The following is a 20,204-nucleotide window of genomic DNA, read 5'->3' on the forward strand; positions in this document are numbered from 1 at the left end:
AGGTGACCTCAAATCAATGGGTACTGCAATCCCACAAAGGCAAGCCCTCAAGTCCCCTTACACAATCTACTCCCACATCCAGCTCTCTTATTCTCATGGATGTTGAGAACAAGACCATGAGTGGACCAGCCTGACATGGTCTACCCTCTCCTCCAACACTTGTGGGTAAATACTGTGGCTTGGTCTAACTAGGCATACCTCTAGCACCAGCTTTTGCGAGTGCCAGCAGGCAGCGGGTGATGCTATTTAACACAGCTCAGGTCTCCCACATGGACAGTGCCTTGGCCTCACCCAAACATGCCCTCCTTTTCCCTCCATCTAAACCACCTGGACACAGCTCTCCTACCAACCTGCAAACACAATGGCCTGGTCCGTGGAAAACCCCAGAAGTCATTCCTTCCTTCCCTGTCAAACATGCCTTCAGCTGCTTCCATTCCAGTACGTCCCAAGACCTCTTCCCCAGGCAATCTACAACCCCCTCCCCCCTGCCCACTGCAACCTGGTGCTTAGGAGGTATGACTGGCTTAGAGTTCTCTGCCTTTCCCACACATCTTTTTAAAAAGGAAAGGGGGAATAAGCAACTATCCTGGCATACTGGAATAGTTAAAACACAAATTCGGCACCAACCAGGCCCAGAATGCCACCAGCTACTAGCTGCTTTTCTCCCAATAGTGATAATATTTACTAAGGTACAAAACAACCTAGGCACTTGCCTACAGCTGGAGTCTGCAACTTTCAACTAGGAAAACTCCATTATGAAACTAGTGTTGGAATCAAAAATAACTCTTGTAATAAAAACTTCATCTTTATTTTTTGAGAAGGAGAAAGATCACTACCCAAATGCCACTAACAGCCAGGATGTAACATTTTTCTCCTGCTCTGCTCATAAACAAAGATTACAAGGTTGTTGCTATATCCACTTAGTAATAGATTAGCAGTCTGCTAGTTTACATAAGAAAGCAGCTTATTGTGAAAAAGTGAAAGCAAAATAAATCCTGAATCGGCTGTTAAAGTTATTACAGCTGAAGGAGAGGGACAGAGTTCGGATGAGTTTGTGTGAATGTAAGCGTTCAGTACATGAAAAGGAACATCCCTCCAAGTGGCTCCTTGGGAAACAGGTGACCCATCAGATGACCACTGCTAACAAGACATGCTGTGACCTCATAACCTCAGGAGAAGAAACTACCCTTGAGTAAGCGAGAGTTCACCTAAGCAGAAACTTAAACTGAGGCAAATGAAGAATAGTATAGAGTTATTTAATGACATGGATATAATGTGGTTTTCCCTGTTATATAATATGCTTCTTTGTTAACTTAGTTCCTGTTGGAATTTGACCTTCATTAGGCATCTATCTGACCTCATGGTGATTTGGGGAAGTAGGGAAATGGGGTGTGTGATTCTCTATCTGAAGGCTGTTCCAATATGCAATGATGCTGTACAGCTACACAAAAGCTTATTAAGTACCATCACTCCAAACCCAATAACAGAGATGCAAAAAAGCAGTTACAAATGACATTATAAGAACTATTTTCAGGGGTCAGGGTTGTGGTATAGTCAAGTTAGCCATTGTCCATGACTCTGGCATCTCAGATGGGTGCTAGTTTGTGTGCCAGCTGCTCCACTTCTGATCAAGCTCCCTGCTAATGGCCTGGGAAAAACAACAGAAGCTAGCCCAACTGCTCTGATATGGGATGTTGATATCACAGGCTGCAACTTTATCCACTGTGCTGCAACCATGGTCTCTCATGTGCCTTTCTGAACGAAAATGCAACACATACTCTCTCCTGACTTGTTTGCTACCATTTCCCATTCATCCTGAAACTTTGGTCAGAATGCCGTTGCTTTCACTGCCTCCTTTTCACGTCTTCTCTCATGAACAAACACTTCTGGGGTGTTGTTTAACTAAGTTAGTTATGAGATAAATCAGTAGGAACATGAACTATTGGTTTGGGTGACTTTCCCCTGGGAAGATTACAAGTATAGTCAGTAGTGCAACATGACTACCCACTTTATTTCCTGATTTCCAGGAATGAGTCTGCTTATTCAGTTTTTTTTTTTTTTCCCTAAAAAAGTGGTGGTGGCAAAATTTAGTCATGCCACCTTGGCTTTCTTATTTTGTTTTGGACAAGACAGACTGTACAGTGATGGGAGATGGGTATGGTAATCATTCCTTTTTCCATTACCCTGATGTGTACTGTTTTCTCCAAGGGTCTATTTTTAGATGAGGGGTGATGAAGTTTCCACTTAGGTATCTGCATTCCTTATCAGGGTACCTGAGGTCAGTCTCACCTGTACTTCCTGTTCCAGCCTCCTGCCAGGGCCCACTCTGGGAAGTAGTAGGTGATAGCTAAGGTACTGGAGACCCTGCCAGTCACGTGGGAGACCTAGCCCGAGTTCCTGGCTCCTGATTCATCCTGGCCCACACTAGGCTGTTGTAGGCATTTAGGAAATGAATCAATAGATAGAACATTACTCAATCTACCTCGGCCCTTCAAGTAAATTAAAGAATAAATCAATCTGGATGAATTAGAGTCTGATAAATCTACTCCATATCCTCCAGGAAACGTTGTCTGAATACCAATTTTTTTTTCTGTTGCCGACAGAAAAGTTTATTTGTGAAAGGACCAGGTGAGAGGGGAGAGGGAAGGGAAAAGCAGCTCTGGAGAGAAAGCCAGGAGGTGGGATGCCTCTCCAAAGGCAAGGGAGAGACATCCCTGAATGCCATTTCACACACCTAAGATTTTAATCAAAGTTAGAGGTTATGCTCTTCATTAAAAAGATGAATGAGAGATTGGCTCTCTTAGTCTTAAAAGGCAAATCCTCATGCTTTATTTAACAAGTACCATCGGAAGACCAATTAGATAGCCTCTCCTCCAGAAAGGAAGATAGTTTACCAAAACTTGAACCTAAATGGTCAGTCCAGGGAAAGAGGGATCCCAGGAGGCCAGCATAACTCTTTGCCTTTTGTGTGTGACCTTCCATGCGCAGACTTACTCAGCTTCTGCCCTCGTTTGTGGAAACAGGATTACTGGGAGGTAAGTCACAAGGTTGTTGTACAAATCCTGTGAAGTGAGGCATGTAAATTTACAGCCCAAACAAAAAAAGCCAGCTGTGTTTCAGTGCTAAGGTGAGCTTCCCATATCCCCCTTTGCCGACAGAGGTGTCATCTCTCAGCTGCTAGGAGCTCTCCACAGACACCGGCCACGGACTTTGGCCTTGGTTGAGAACAGCCTTTGCCTGAGGTCTAGCACTGTCATCCCAAGCCATTGACTATTTGGTGGGTAAACATAGAGGCACATCTGATCTCCTTTAATCCGGGACAATCTGAAGGACCACTCCCAATCCAGAGTCTCCTCAGAGTCAGAGGACCAGCTGAGGGAGGCCATTGTCTGTTCCCTCCACAGCTTCATGGGCATGCAATTTCCATTTCTCTCTGTCTGTTGTCCTGTCTTACAAATGCTTTTCCCTTTAATTATATTGTTCAATTTATATGAAATGAGAAGATTTTACATTTTTCACGGTATAGATCAAGAAGCATGGGGTATCTCCCTCTACCTCCACTTCTTCCCTCCCTATCTGGCCCCCTTACTGTTTTTTTCCCCAAATTATTATGATAGCATGTTCATTTGCTTCACATTAATAAGCTTAGCTTTCTGATGTAAAAAGATATCATGATATGGAAAGTAGAGAAAAAAGAAAAAATAATAAAAGAGAAACCCTTTTTATAAAAATGGTTAATTCCGGTCATTTGTGAACAATATATTTGAAAGCATAGATCAGTTTCAGGTGGAGATGAGATAAGCAGGAATAGAAGGAAGGAATGTTTATTAATTCTTTAACTAGCAGTAGTAATTTTTTTGTAATTTGCTTCTACAAGGTCTTATTTGTATGTAAGGCCTCTCTGTATCACAGAATTATTTCAGTTTGTGTTCTTATTTGAGGCTGAGCAAGATCTGAATCCTTTGACTAATTGGCTATAAGCTTAGTCCTGTCTTTCTTAAACACTAATACAATACTCTGTGCAGTTTCTTTCCATCATCAACATTTATTGAACAGCCATAAAATGTTACAGGTTCAAAGATGAAATTCCTTGATTTTGGTTGCAATTCCTTGATTTTAAGGTCTATTAGACCTTAGACGAGAATATGTGAACCATGTCACATTGTGTGCTAAGTATCCTGATAGAAGTATGTGCACATCCTATGGAGGCCAGTTAAGCAAGTAGCCAACTGTGGTTTTGGGGCTAGGGGAGAAAAGTAACAAATTTCACCTAGACTGGATCTTGGAAAATAAGCAGGAATTTTGCAGGTGGGAGGAGTGGGAAATACAAAACAACCTGGAAAAAAGAGAGAGAGAGATGTCTGGGTACACTCGAGGGCTTTACATAGATCCTTGTGGACAAAGCAGAGGGAACAAGAAGCAGACAGTAGGAAGTGATATCAGACAAGCCTCCTTGGTGGAACTGTGAAAGACCTCAGGGTCTCACAGCTTAGGAGAGTAGATTTCAGGTTGACGATGAACAGCCACTAAAGGATTTTCATTCATGGGTCTAACACAATGGCTCAATTGGCAAATCCTCCTCTTACAAGTACGGGAATCCTATATGGGCACCAGTTCATGTCCCAGCTGCTCCACTTCCCATCCAGCTCCCTGCTTGTGACCTAGGAAAGCAGTAGAGGATGGCCCAAGTTCTTGGGAGCCTGCACCCACATGGTAACATGGAGGAAGCTCCTGGCTCTTGGCTTTGGATTGGCTCAGCTACAGCTGTTGCAGCCACTAGGAAAGTGAACCAACAGATGGAAGATACTTCTGTCTCTTCTTCTCTCTATAAATCTGCCTTTACAATAAAAATAAAGCTTTAAAAAAATTCATTCTTGTATTTATTTTACATAAGGCAGAGACAGAGCTTGCATTCGCTGGTCTATTCTTCAAAAGCCTACAATGGCTGGGGTGGAATAGGACAAAACCAGTAGCAAGGAATGCAATCCAGTTCTTTTGTGAGTGCCAGGAACCCGGCCATGTAAGCCATCACCTCTGCCTCCCATGTCACATACTGACAGGAAGCTGGACTCAGAAATAGAGCCAGGCCTAGAATCCAGTCACTAGGATATGGGGTGTGGGTGCCCCAAACTTGTATCTTAACTGCTCTATAAAATGCCTGCCTCTGTTGGGGGATTTTAAACAGGGCAACAACAGTTGGGTATCAGCGAGCTGACAGCTTGGAAATGAAGCGATATAAGAAGCCAGGAGATTGACCCAGAGATGACTGCCATGCCAAGGTTGAAACTAATGAGGAGCTGCACTCAGGCAGTGACAAAACTCTGGATGCTGTCACTCCAGTTTCTCTAGCAGTACTATTCTGGGGGGCCCCTTTCTACCATGCTAAATGACTAGAGAGTAACCTGCAAAAAATAAAACAAAAGAAGCACAATATAGTTTCCTAAGGATGAAAACAAAAAATCGATCTAATGGTGGGGAGGGGTTTAAAAATTGAGGCAAACAGAAGATAAAAAATGGTAGTCCCCAGAAACTCCAGGAGAAAACCACTGAAGGGGAAAAATGCAATTATAGTGTGTTCTTTAACTCTGCATGAATCATATTCACTAGCCATAACTAAATCTGCTCTAATTATTGGCTTTTAGCTTCTAGAGCCAACCCACAGACAAAGCCAGGAAATAAAAAGAAGTATGGGCTCAGAATAGATATAAATACAACAGTGAGGATACTAGCAGTCGAAGTGATTGGGGTAAAATGAGGATGAGAATCAGAACTAACAGCCCCCAAGCAGGTATTTGGCCTATGGAGAAGGTACCCTCCTCTCACATCTGAGTGCCCAGGTTCAGGACCCACTCCCAGCTCCTGCTTCTTTTTACTGTAGACCCTGGACATGGGGGCAGCAAGTGATGACTTGAGAAGCTATGTTCCTGTCCCCTATGTCAGAGACCTGGATTGAGTTCCTGCCTTCTGGAATTTCAGCTTTGGCCCATCCCAGGCCAACTGCTAGCATTTGGGGAGAGAAAAAGCAGCTGAGAATTCTCCGTATGTCTGTCTCTGTCTCTCTCTCTTTCCCTTTAAAGTAAGTAAGTAAATAAATGCAAGCAACCAGCCAAACTTTATAGACTAGAAAGGAACACTTGCTGTAGGCAGGGGGAGGCGGTGGCAAGAAAACAACACCTGAGACATACGTCAGATCCTCCGAGCAGCAGGGTTAGTTGCACGGTGGGGCAGGGCTGGTGTAAAGGGCCCACTGGTTTTCACCTGGTACTTCTTGGTTGTTTATCAGGTGCGGGGCTCCTTTGGTCAAAGTATTTTTGTGTGTTAAATATATCTATCCCAGTGGCATTTCATGTCTTGATGCAGACATCACACACAAACATCTGAAAAACAAAGCTTACAAGATGAATCAGTCATGGCTTTCCCAAGGTCATTCCCTGGGATAGTGAGTCACCTTCCTATGAAGAGTAAGTCATGATGGGTGATCAGTGTAGTAGTGAAGATGCACTTGGGATGCCTGCATTCCTGGAGTGCCTGGGTTCTAGTCTCCATTCTGTTTCTGATTGCAGATCTTTGTTAGTGCACAGTGTGGGACAAAGCAGTAGTTGAGTCCCTGACATCCACACACAGGAGTTCCCCGCTTCTAGCACAGGCGTGCCCCAGGCCCTGACATCGCAAGCATTTGGGGGTGAACTAGTGGGTGGAACATTTCTCTCTCTCTCTTCAAGTCAAGAAAAATTTTAGAAAAGATACATTCACCTCAGTTGGCACATTCCAAGATAAATAAGCCTAAAAGCAGTCAATTCTCACAAAGTAAGAGCACAAAAGCCCAAGTAGCAAATGTGAAACATGTGTTTGCAGGTTAGACCAGTACCTTCAAAGCTCCTGCCTTTACCCAGCAAGAAGTGTGTTTGTGCAGTGGGCACACGGTGCAGTAGTCATATTGCAGCTCAGTGGCGATGCCTCCGTTTCACACGGGAGTGCCTACGTTCTAGTCTCTTCTCCGCTTTCGATTCCAGCTTCCTGCTACAAGTGTGAACCCTGAGATACAGCAGCTGATGGCTCAGGTACTAGGTTATCTGTCACCGACATAGGAAATCCGTATTAACTTCCAGGCTCCTGTCTTTATCTTGGCCAAGCCCTGCCTAATGTGCACATTTGGAGAGTAAACAAGCAGAAAAAGAAAAAAAATATATATATATATATAAAAGAAGTAAAAAAAAAAAAACCCTTTTAAAAATGTACTATTTTATTATCATCTCTCCTTTAAAACTACTCTAAATTTATCCGTTCTTTCTTTCTCATATCACAGAATATGCTTATGGAATTTGGAGTTTATTTCTCAGATCAGTAACACCTTTCTATAGAACTTGTTGTTACTGATGTGTTAAGTTATCACATAAAAATGCTTTGATCATTTTTGCCAGAATCTTATGGACTAATTTGGTTGGTTTGGATTTTTTTTTTGTTTCTGTGATATTAAGAGCTTCAAGAAGCTGTTGAGGAGGTGCTGCCCAGCCTGAAGAAAGATAATGTCTCAGTCTATTATGTGAGCAGAACTTCCGTCACAGATGGGATTGGCTCTCTGCTGGACAAGGTGGATGAAGCGTCAGCTGAACCCATCCCAGAGTCCTGGAGGTCTGAAGTCACCTTTTCCACTCCTGCCTTATATATTTATACTTCGGGAACCACAGGTAAAAATAAAGAAAATTCTCAGAAAAATGGATCTATGCTGAGGGAATTAAATCTGGCCTTCAGTTTTCAAATGTTCCCTTTCAGATGGTAATCAGATAACTAATACTTCAGGGGATTTTGCTCTGTGCCCATGGGAACTGATCTCATTTCATAAAACGGGCTTCCATTTGGGTTTCTGCAAGCTCTCCATGATTCCAGATAAACAGGTTAACCAAAAACGGTAAAAACAGTTGTAATGATATGCATGCGCTGAAGCTCTGGATGGAATGCTGCATTTTCTAATGCATATTGTATTTTGATGATGTTAAGAGTCCATATATAATGCATGATCAGCTATACGTGGAGCACCAGAGAAAGCCAGAGGACATTATGGACTGGTATTTATGTAAATTTTTTGATGACTGGTTTCCTTGGCAGTAATGATTTGGAGCTGTAGGGTACATTAACTCTAGCTCAGTGCCTCAATTGCTGTATTTCATCCAGTCTTGGATGCCTTCATCTGCAAGCTGCACCATTGTTTCATGAGCCACTACGGAAAAACACTGCCAATTAACAGTGTTATTTGAGCATTGCTACATGGAACAAACAACATTAACACTAACTCATACCAGGCAATCTAGAAGCTGTATACACTACTTCACACCATTCTGCGATGGGTTCTATTCTTAGTCCCATTATGCAGAGTTGGAAATCTGTACTTGGGTTAAGAATTTCCCAGCATAAGGAGTAGAAATGCCAGGATTCACCTTACAAACTCCACAGCTCATGTAATTGGTAGCTCTGCTGCATTACCTCCTAGTTCATTTTTTTTTCCTTAAAAATTTTAAGTAGTAATTAACAGATTTAATGCATTCTGCAAACACAATTCTAAGAGTACAATTATATTCTGCTCCTCCTTGTCTTCCTCCCTCACTCCCAATCATCTCCCTCCTTCTCTCTTTTTTTTTTAAACTTTTGAGATGACATATTTTAAGATTCACATTACAGTCAAAGGCTTAAGACTTCACCAAATTAGAAATTTAACAGGTAAAAAAGCAAAATGGCCTCAGTATAGTGAGAATATAAACAATGGCTATAAACAATTGGATAAAAAAATGATCATTTAACCCACACACAGTAAATCCTTCTGTGAGTCTCCCATCCAGTCCCAGAAGGGTGCTGTGTCCTACGTGTGAGGTGATTTGGACTGCTGAATTTTGGTGGAGTGACTTCCCTTTGTCCTTTTCTTGAGTTCTATCTTCCTCAGTCCAGGTTGCTAAAGCACAGCGTAGGGACTGCTTGACTTACAAACAAAACAAAGTTATTTCTTGTGATTTTGAGCGTGGGCAGTCCGAGCTCAAGGTGTGTGGTAAGGGCCCTCTTCCTGGGCTCTCTTCTCACCACGTCCCCCAACAGATGTTGATGAATTCTCAACCCTCAAGAATTAATCACCTCTCAAGGCCTCTGCTTCCTAAGAACTGTCTCACGATGGTTTTTGATTTTAACATATGAATTTTGGGGGAACACAAACACACTGCCATCTGTACCCGTCTGTTCCAGAGGCTCACACATTTCCCTGAATGTATGAATTACTCTATAGTCCTACAGACAGAGCCACAGACCTCATGTTTGGCTCACAATTCAAGAACATTTCAAGGATTGCTTAGTTGTTCTGCTTTGGTGACTGTTCTAGAATCCAAGCGCCATGTGGATTTTTGGTATCTCTGATTGGAAGGGAGGCTAACGTCAGAGATAAGGGAGGGGGTGTTCCATTCAAAATTGATTAAACAACCAGACCACAATGAATATTCCGAGAGCCTGCTTGTTATGACAGATGTTTTCTGTCTGCCTACCCTGAGCTAGGGAAAAAAACTATCAAGGCACAGCATGCACCCTCAAGCATATACTTAAAAGCAGGCTCAAAAGCCAGCCTTGGCACACAGATGAATATGATTAATCCTGGGGAAGGATGATCTGAGTCCTCTGTCTCCATAACTCATGCGTTCTCCTTGTAAAATAACCAAAAGTGTCACTAAGGCTAATGGTTCCCTTGAGCCCTTCATCCCAGTCCCTGCATGCAGTTTTCTCCTTCACCCCACTGGGTCCTCTGTACCCATCTGATCTCAGGGTTCCTGAGCATGGGTTTCACCTCCAGCCAGCTCCCCAGACACTGTCATTTTTGCTGAATATTTTCTTCAAATATCTGAGGAGGAGAAGCAGGGAATGACATATTAAAGTTGATGCTCAAAGCATAATGTCTGAATATTTTTGGCCAAAAGCAATTTATTTTCATCCCAATAGAGGATCCCAAAATTAACCAGTTTACACAGACACTACTTTTAATTGCTTAACAAGAGGGTAAAATTAAATTGAAAACATTTTGATCCTGAAAATAATTTAAATAAAATGAGCCCGTGGGTAATGATAGGATGTTCTAGTCCTGGTACTAAATTAACAAGCATGAAGGTAGGTGTCTGAGGCAGCCGAGTGAGCCAGTGCTTGGGACTCTGTATCCCACATAGAAGCACCTAGAATGAAGTCCCACCTTTGCTTCCAAATCAGCCAACTCACACACCTGGAGGTAGCATAGGATGGGTAGCTCTACTGCCTGAGTTTTTGTCATCCACGTGGAGACCCGAATGGAGTTCCTGGCTCCTGGCTTTATCCTGGCTCTCAGCCTTGGCTATTGCAGGCATTTTGAGAATAAACCAGCATATAAATGAAAGACATCCCCTCCCCTTCTGTCACTTTACCTTTCAAACAAAATGCAATTTAAACATTAAAGTTTGTTTTAAATGGACAGTTTTAGAGGTGGGTATCTGGCACAGCAATTACAACAGTGTTTGGTGCCTACCCTGATGCCTGAGTTTGAGTCCTGACTCTGCTTCCAGTCTCACCTTCCTGATAATATATACTGTGGGAGGCAGCAGCTAATGGTCAAGTGCGTGGGTCTCTGCTATCCAGCTGCAAGTCGCAAACGGAATTCCAGCACCCTGGTTTCAGTCTACCCCAAGCCTGGCTAATGAGGCATTTGAGGAGTCAGCACACAGAGACCTGTCTGTCTGCTTCTTTCCCATTGTCCCTCTACCTCTAAAATAACATGAAAACAAATAGAAATTTTAAATAAATAAGTGTGGAGTTTCTTCACAAGGTGTATTTTGGAAACCAGATATAAAATCCATTTGAGAAAGAAAAAAAGTAAATGAACACTTCCTGATTTAATCCCACAATTTAGAATTTAGATTTAATTGGAAGACAGCAAGATCTACTTTTTCCAAAAATCACGTAAGTAAATCATAATGCTCTTATACAAAGGATGTCCAGCAGTGGGAAAAAGAATCAACGAATGAATAAGTGAGGGAAATCTGAGTATACACCTAGACCAATATCCAAGAGACATTGTTAAATGGCAGGGGGAAAATGAAATCCAGAGACAAATGCACATTTTTAAGTAGAAAAGATAAAAAAACATGTGAGAAAATGTTGATATTTGCTTATGCTGGTAAAAAGAAAGCCTGTGCAGGATATCAGTGAAAGGTTCCTTTGAGCCCTTCATCCCAGAATGCCTTGCAAAATGGAAGGCACAGAAATTCAAAAAACACTTGCTCATTTCTCTTTCTCTTTATACTATAATAACCATTTAACTCAGGAGTCAATAAAACATAGCATGGGATACAAAAAAAATACTACATGTTTTTATGAACAAAGTTTTATAAGAACATAACCATACTCCTTTATGTTGGTGAGGACTGCTCTTAGGCACAATAGCGGGGCCATTGCAGCAAGGACATCTGGTCTCACAAAGCCTAAACGGTTTCTTCCCTGCTGTTTTACAGAAGAAAAAAAAAATGTTGATTCCTAGTATAATTTCTCATGACCCTTCGCAATGCAATTCTTTAGACACAAGATAATGACTCTACCTAAACCAGCTCTTTCCCAACCTGAGGTCTCTGACACCTTCTCTTGTGTCTTTGCAAAGGCCTCCCAAAAGCTGCGACAATCAATCATTACCGCCTTTGGATAGGAACTGGCCTCATGATCACAAGTGGAGCGAAATCAAATGATATCATCTACACAGCTCTGCCCTTGTACCACAGTGCTGCAATGATGATTGGCTTGCACGGATGTATTGTGATTGGTAAGTTTTTTATATCTACAACCATCAGAGGCCACCTACTCAAAAGAAAAGAAAATACAGAATTTGGCTACTTTCCCTTGCTGTAAGGCTATTTAGTTCATATATCATAAACAAGAATCTAAAACAATTTCTATTTTCTCAGGCCTGCTTGGTTAATAATGCACTGCCATAAATGTTCTGCATACCAGTGAAGACATGCCTTTACAATATTTTAGGTCTTTATCCAGATTAAAACCCTGATTCTTAGACTCCGTCTCTAGTATCATTTTCATTTTCACCTCTGTCACATGTAAGTTAAACTTCCTCTCCATGGGTCCATGTTCCTTGTCCTTCCCTGTTCCCTGAGCTCTCAGCTTTATTCAGAATATCTGACTTGCCATCTCTTCACTTTCCTACACAAATTTTATTATTCAAACTGCCAGTCCAATATTCACCTCGTCTAGAAAGTTATCTCTCCCTAGCAAAGCTAAAAACTTTTTCTCCCACATGGCATTTCGTTTTAATTAGTCATGTGTGTGCATACAGGGAGCAAAAGTCAAATATGTATACACATATGGGAGTACCTCAAAATGCTCATGGAAAATTGATAGCTTATTTTTGATAAAGATTTTTTTGAGATCCATACTTAATTTTTCATAATATCGATTTTCCATGAACTTCTAAGAATGGCTCATGAATTTTCCCCCAACTAGAATTCTCTCATTTCTTTTCATGCTCATTTCTCAACACCTAACTTAAATCTTCCTCTTTCAAAATAAGCTTTTTTCAGCCCTTGTTGTCAGACAGAACTAATCTACATGTGCAAGCATGCACATGTACACAAACACACTCTCACTTCTTCCAAACCTTCTTGAGCCTTTCATATCCTGCACACTGACTTGAATCAGAATGACTTTTTCATGTGTCTTCTCCATAGACTGAAAGCTTCTACAGGACAAGTCATATTTTAGTCATTTTTACATTAAATAAACACACAATTGTTTCTAAAAATAATTCCATTTTACATTTCTTTTTAAAATGTTAAATCTAATTGGACGGATCTTTTGAAATGGTTTTGTATTGACATTTTCAATGCCTTTTCTGTAGGTGCTACCATTGCTTTGAGAGCCAAATTTTCAGCCAGCCAGTTCTGGGATGACTGTAGAAAATACAATGTCACTGTCATTCAGTATATTGGTGAACTACTTCGGTACTTATGCAACTCACCCCAGGTAACATTTCCCATGTTTTAAGATTGTTTTGAAATGGAGATAATGAGAATTCAAATCACTTTGAATCATACTAGGTTTCAGCTGATTCTTCAGTTTAGATCACAATTCTGTTATGATCTAGTGATTGGCTTCAAAGCTACCATTTAGAGAGACCTTATTAGATGTCAGTTGCTATTAATATTACCATGGTTATTATTCTTTTTACCTATTTTCATATCTCACCTTCTACCTTTCTCTCTGCTAATTGTTTCAATTTGTTTTCATTCAAAAGGTAGAGTTAGAGAGAGAGAGGAGAAAGAAAGAGAAAATCTTTCATCTGGTAGACCACTCTGCAAATGATCTCAATGACCAGGGCTTCTTCTGGGTCTCCTACATAGGTACAGGGGTCCAATCACTTGGACCATCTTCCACTGCTTTTCCAGGTGCATTAATAGGGAGGTGGATTGGAAGTAGAACAGCCAGGACACAGATTGGCACCCATATGAGATGCCAGAATCACAGGGAGTGCCTTTACATACTATGTAACAATGCAAGCTCCCACTTCACCATGTTTATTAAAAGCTATTGTCTTCTTGCCCTGTCAATGTCAAGACATACAGGAAACTTTTACTTAAAGCTACTTAATGAGTAAGTTCCTATGTGACTGGGAAATGAAACCAAACAAATCTGGCACCTAGCTTGGAACAGATGCCCCAAGATAACTCCAAGGGCTTTGGAGCCACTTTGTAGACATCTGCCATCTTGACAAAGCTGATGGCTAAAGCTCTTGGCAACCAGACTTTCAGTTCTCATCAGGATTCTGGAGGCCAGCTTGGGCCCAGCTTGGGTGTTCTCAAAAGTAGCACCACTGCTGTTTGGGGTTCTTCAATTCTTTGCGACATGAATCTTTTTCTGTGTATACAGACTATTTATGTCAATTTTGACCTTCACTCCATCCCACCCCACCCCACTCCTGGCTTCAGGTCATGGTCATCAAAGTATCTCTACACAGTGCCAAATGTCTTTTGTAAGACAAAAAGACTGGACTATAACACATAGCAAACTTGCCAGATTCTAATTTCTTCCATCTATTCCATCAATGTAAAACAAACAGAAAGGATCAAAGGGTGATAAATTGCTATTGATAGCACTTTCTAGGTTCAACTTCTATACCAGCTACTCTGTGGCATAGAAGGAAGTATAAGATCCTCTTGCTCCAGTGCTCTTATCCATCACTCCATTCACTATTTGCCCAGACATCTCCTACTCAAAAGTTTCCCTCCTGCTAATGACCCAACATCTCACCCCTTGCTATCCACCTTACTACTGCTTTTCATAGCACTCATCACCACTGACATAAGAGCTTATATGACTATTGTCTTCTGCTCCCCGCCCCATCCCATTAAATGACAGATCCATACAAGCTGGGCTCCGTCCACTGCCTGATCCCCAGCACCAAGACCTGTAACTGGCACATTAAAGGCATCAACATTTTTATTTGAATGAACTTCCAAATTCTTGCCTTGAAACATGTCTAATTTACTTGAGGAAGGTCATACAAGCATGTTTGCTCAAAATTGTTTGGCCTTAGCATACATTATTCTGGCTTTTGTGACAGAATCAACAGGTTCAAGAGGGTCATGATTCACTGGGAGCTAGGTAGGGGATTTTTCCATGGCAATTTCTGTGAATATCATTATTGAGGATTTTTTTTTGCATGAATATTCCAGCTGGTCTTCAAGATCACATGCCTCTCTTAGCAAAGAGCAGAAATCCCTATGGGACTCTGTTGTTTGGCTTTTCCTCTGTACCATGCACTTTCATTGAATGAGCCAATGAGAATTCTAGCCCCCATACCCAAAGAAAGAAATCAGAAGACATTCAAATTAGACAGCTAAGTGCTTCCATCTGAGTTTGAATAGGGAGTTGAATAGCAAAGCTATTGATTTAAGTGATATTTACAGTGTTATGTGTAGTATTATTTATTCCTTTTGCCTGCCTTCCCTTTGTATATTTGAGCCTCTGCTTCCAGAGTATTATAATAATGAAAGACTGTTTTAGTTCACTTCTCGCAATGGGATATTGTCAGCTCACATTTTGTGTGTGTGTGTGGGGTTGACTAAAAAAAAAAAAAAAGAAGAAGAAGAAACAACATAATTGAGGCAAAAATATGTTTTAGAACAAGAATTGCCAAAGTTAAATGTTGTTCTCCTTGCACAGTGACTGGAGCTGCAACTAAGGGTCTATAGTAAGTGTCATGTCCCCACTGCTCCTCACTGTGAGAGTGCCCAAGTAGGAGGAAGGAGGGAAAAGAAACTAGTGTGAAAGTCCTGGTATTTGGAATGAGCAGAGACTCAACTCACCTGCCCAGGATTGTCTTCCTTCCCTCCAAAATTAGATAAGCCCCATGGTCCCTGCCAGCCCATGTTTTTGTATCTGCAATGCCTTCATTCTGCTGGCAACACAGAGAAACCAATGCCCCAGTGTAAGGAGGGACTCTGAGGACTGACCCCACCGTCCTGGACTCAGTGCCACCTTGAATGCCTGTTGACCCAGTGCTGCCTTAAATCCCCTAGGTCTTCCCTTGAATACCTGGTAACCAAGCATTACTATAAACCTGCTAGGTCTCAACTCCGTAAGGCCCACTTACCTAAGTAAGCTTAGTGACCTTTAGATTTAAACTGTGTGCTGCACCAATCCCTGGGGCATGTATTCCCGGTGTCCACTTACAGCTGCATCTGCCAGGCCCTGACCTGGCACTCCCCATACCCACCTTGAGGCTACAAAGATGCCTTTTCCCTTTTATCTCTCTCTCTTCTTTCCTACTGCTCTCTCTCTCTTGCTCGTTCGCTCTTGCTCTCTCTCCTTTGTGCTGTCTCTACTCTTCCCCCCCCTCCTCCTTTCCTCCTGCTGTCTCGCCCTGCTCTTTCCCTTGTCCTCTGCTCCTCTCTGTCTCTCTCTGCTCTGCTGTCACCTTCTCCCTGCCCCATACTACCTCCCTCACTGAAATAAAGGCCTCTGTGTGACTCACTTGCTGTGTCTGGCATCTTGGGTTTGTGAAGAAAGCTAACACCCAGGGGCAGGGGTGGGCTAGGAGACAGAGAGAAGAATCAAGACTTGCCAGAAAAGATAAATGTCAAAGAGTGTAGAGAAGTGTTCCAGCCAAACAAGGAATGGAGGGTTTCGGGTCGGCTCGGCAGCATATGAGGCCATGGGATGAATGCAGTGCAGTGTCAGGCAGAGCTGATTGGCTGGCTCAGCTAGCAAGGGTTTGTCCCTGCTAAAAAATTATGTGAAGAAGTTGCAACTACAGGGCCTCATGCAGAAGGCTAATGGGGAGGTAGCACTTTCTGCCAGTCCAGCCCTTCAGGCTGCAGTGGGCAGGATATACTGGCAGGAGTGGACACATTTTCCATAAGGCAACAGGTAGAGCCTCATCCCAGAGGAAGCACAGCATGCAGTCCTCAGGAGCATGGCCTTGGGAAGTTTTTAAAAATATTTTATTTATATGTTTGTTTGTTTGAAATATCTAAAATGATAAAGACCTTCTGCCTTGTCATCTCTTGGAAGTCACCCAAATACATGGGAAACGAGACATCACAGCTACACGCGACAGTTCAGAAAGCTGAAAGTTGAAGGTGGCTGCCACAGTAGGCTAGAGTCAGTGAAATTCAGGAGGCAGATACCACAGGGAAATGTAAGATGACCAACTAGAGAGACAGACTGGGAGGGAAGATCCTGCAGGAATGGCACGGGAATGGCTATCAGCAACCCTGAAGTCTGGAACCCCCATTCCTTCAGGAAGTTTCTAGAAAAAGTATTCTATCAAAACAGAAAGGGAGAAGGATGCAGGATCCATGAAAAGGACAATCCAGATTGGAGCAGGAAGTCGGGACATTATTTTATCTGGTGCATTTTGCCACCAGGGAAATTTCCTGTCAAGACTATTGGAAAATGAAGGAATTCATAAATAGAAACTAACAAGAGGAAGCAAATGGGCAGAAAAACAATGAATTCCAAAAGAAGCAAAACCCTGTTCAGGAATTTATTCAAGTGCCTGGGCTCATCAGTGGTCCATTATGGGCAAAATAAAGTGAGCACAGTATGTGAATTTCACCAAAACTTGTGGTACAGGGAAAACGGGAGAAGATTTCATGTTTCTCTGGCACAATGAGAAGCCTGAAAGTAATGAGTGAAAAGAGAATAAGATAAGCACTGAATTTAGAAATATGAAAGAAGGGAGAAAGTTCTGAGAGGTACAAGTGTCCAAGTCTGGCTAGTCATCTAGGGGCATAGGGTGAAGAGAGTTAAGTGAACTGAACACAGCTCTGGAGCAACAACTTTGCTATGGGTGCAAACTTAGGCAGATTGTTTTACCTTTACAAACCTCCCTTTCGTCAGATTGCAACATGAAGCAAATATTTATTATCCATCATTTTTTAGTGGGATTCTTCAGAAACCAAAGTGCGGCACTGCCAGCCACCTGCCTGGCACAGAAGGAAGCCCTCATAGTCTGCCCTTACCCTAATTTCCCAGTACCCTACATTCCTCCCCAACCCCCTGACCATTTACCTTTCCTTAAATCCCAGCGTAGAGTGAAGTCCCCAGGTGTGTTTGCACATTCCACCTCAACTCTAATGCTTCAGAGAATGTTTGATCCTTGCTAAGCAAGATGCCCCTTGACCTACAAAATCAGTTCCTTTGAGGAGTGGCTTTGGTGATAAATAAGTACAGTTTTCTCCCCCTATGGGAAAATATTCTTACTCTTAGGCACTAGTGAGCACAAGCTTAGGTGAGAACCAAGCATTGTAGAAGATTCCAGGATCTCCCATTTGCATCCACAAACATTCCCAGCACAGAGTTAATCCCTTCTGCAGCTGTAATAAAATCTCTCAATTGTGTGAAGAAAACTGAGCCCATGGTATTGTGATTATACACTCAGCTTCCTGCCACCCACAGGTGCTGGCTACACCTGTGAGGTTGGCACTCTTCCAACACCCTAAGGGCACCCTCTCGCACCTGACACCCTGCCCTTGTGCTGATGTCCCAGCTCCTAGCTACTGAGCAGGAACCTCCTGGTGGAGGCCACTCATTTTACTGCAGGGACAAGCTATGTGTACAACACAGATCCAGGCACCCTGGGGACCATGAGATGCACTTGGCTTCAGAGAAGTTCACCATGTGGTAAGGGATTTGGGTGTTCACCACCTTTAGATGCTGAAATGAACTATGGGGTGGTAAGAGAGCCCCTGGTTGGCCACATAGGAAGTCAGAGTCAATAATCTCTTGGCTTCCTCATGGGAGAGCTGCTTTGCAGCTTCTCACAGAGCCCAGGGAGTAGGCAAACACCCAGATCAGGGTGTTATTTTTAGCTACGTGTCCATCAAATGTCTGTGACATTCTCAGAGTGACTCTGCCCAACAGACATGTCGTCTGCTAACATGTGGGTGTTGGATAGTTGCGAAAGGGAAGGGATTTAGGGCCTCTGGGTCTGGGGGAGTCGGTGAAGAAGATGCATCTCTACTCAGCCCAGATGGTGAAACCCGTTAAAGTTCAAGGGCTTTTTCAAGAAGTTTTCCCACCATGCTAGTTCAGAAGCCCTGCTCCCACTGGGAGCCATTGCCTCCTCGGGAAGACTGCCCAGGGCCACCCTGCTTACCAGAGGCCAGGTTCTGCCCATCCTCTCTGATTAGGATTCCTGAAAGAACTTTACATCCAGGTTTTTGACCACCCAGCTATTCAAAACTAAACCTGTATTCAGTTCCATAGTTCCTCCTACATGAAAACCAACTCCAGGTTTGTTTTGGCTTGATTTTTAACTGCCACATCATAGTCACACACTCGTGCTCTTTTCCAAGAGGAACTCTTAGATCCAAATCAAGCTCACAATGATGGCACCATGTAGGAAACAATGCAACAAGTGTTCTAACCTAAGCAGGTGCTGTTTGATCCAAGAACTGAACATTTCATGGATGAAGAGAGCCCTAGTCGCCTAGTGTCTCCAAGAGTAACAGAATGTGCAAGTAGGAATTGTACATATTTTCTTGTCTCTTCTGCCAGGCTATGATCTCCTGAAGGACATAAATTGGCTTTGTAGTATAGAATATCACCAAAATTACCCTTGGTGTGGAGGGACTCCTAAGTGAGTATGGCTGAGTGGAAAGCAGCCTGGTCCAAACCCCAGCTCTCTTGCTTACCCCAAGCTGTCCTTTCAGCCCTTGCACTCAAAATACCTCATCCTTTGTGATTTTTATTAATAGTAATGCATATTACTCCCAGGCCACCTCAGCACCTGGGAGCCAGCTTCCTCTTTCTCTTCTGCTGCTCATCCCATTAGGAAACACATGTTGTCTCCGTTCAGCTCTAACTGGCCTGTGACCTCTGGGTCCACGGCACATGAGGGCGTGCTCAGCAGTCTCCTCTCTGGTCCCTCTGGACCCTAGCAGCATTGCTCTCCAGTGACTTTGGGCAAAAGAGTTGTGCTCGTTCGCTCTCTCTCTCCTGCATTCCCAGTTTTCTTCATTATCACCAGAAAATCATGCCTTCTGCATGACAGACAACGGAGGGTCCTACTCCTACCACATTACATCAGTTTCTGATAGGCCCTTCGCAGGTGACCCCTCCTTTCCAGTAGTTCACAGACATGCACCAGTCCTATCAAGCAATTATCATTACCTTATCTTTTTATTTATTTGAAAGGTAGAGGGACAGGAAGAGTGGAACAGACAGAGACCTTTCCTTCTCTGATGAACTTCCCAAATGGCTGCAACAGCCAGGTCTGGACCAGGCTAAAGCCAGCAGCCAGGAACTCCATTCTGGTGTCACACAAAAATGGCAAGGAGCCCCAGCACTTGAACCACCTTCAGATTCCCTCCCAAGCACATTAGCAAGAAGCTGGATCAGTAGAAGAACCCTTAAGACTCAAACCATGACTCCAATGCAAATACTAGCATCACAAAGGGAGGCTTAATCCACTCTGCCACAATACCAGCCCTTTAACTTTAGATTGGATATGGATTAAATAATGACATCAGCTGGTTCTTCTTGTGCCTTGACAATCAAAATGGGAAAATTCAAGTCTTTTGGTTATTCAATAAGAGTTTCGTTAGACCGTAGAGCTTGTATTGAGGGGAAAGGGGAAGAAGTCTGCTGATGGCAGAAAACATGCCCTGGCACAAGGTGACTTTGTAATCAACCTAAATATGTAA

The 20,204-nt window shown here is 42.7% G+C and overlaps 1 protein-coding gene across 2 annotated transcripts in view; it reads left to right on the forward strand.

Moving 5' to 3' along the window:
• Window positions 1-20,204, forward strand: part of SLC27A2 (solute carrier family 27 member 2) — a 42,507-nt gene that overhangs the window by 8,097 nt on the left and 14,206 nt on the right. Inside the window, exons 2-4 of one of the 2 annotated variants that reach the window (XM_040969055.1) lie at window positions 7,479-7,688; window positions 11,648-11,806; window positions 12,893-13,017. In XM_040969055.1, the coding sequence (XP_040824989.1) occupies window positions 7,479-7,688; window positions 11,648-11,806; window positions 12,893-13,017 (494 nt within the window). The remainder of the gene's footprint in view (window positions 1-7,478; window positions 7,689-11,647; window positions 11,807-12,892; window positions 13,018-20,204) is intronic. The other variant, XM_040969056.1, reaches the window with a different exon arrangement.

This window comes from Ochotona curzoniae, unplaced genomic scaffold (genome assembly GCF_017591425.1).
Source record: "Ochotona curzoniae isolate NIBS_2020 unplaced genomic scaffold, NIBS_Ocur_1.0 scaffold_4701, whole genome shotgun sequence".
Classification (NCBI taxonomy): Eukaryota; Metazoa; Chordata; class Mammalia; order Lagomorpha; family Ochotonidae; genus Ochotona; species Ochotona curzoniae.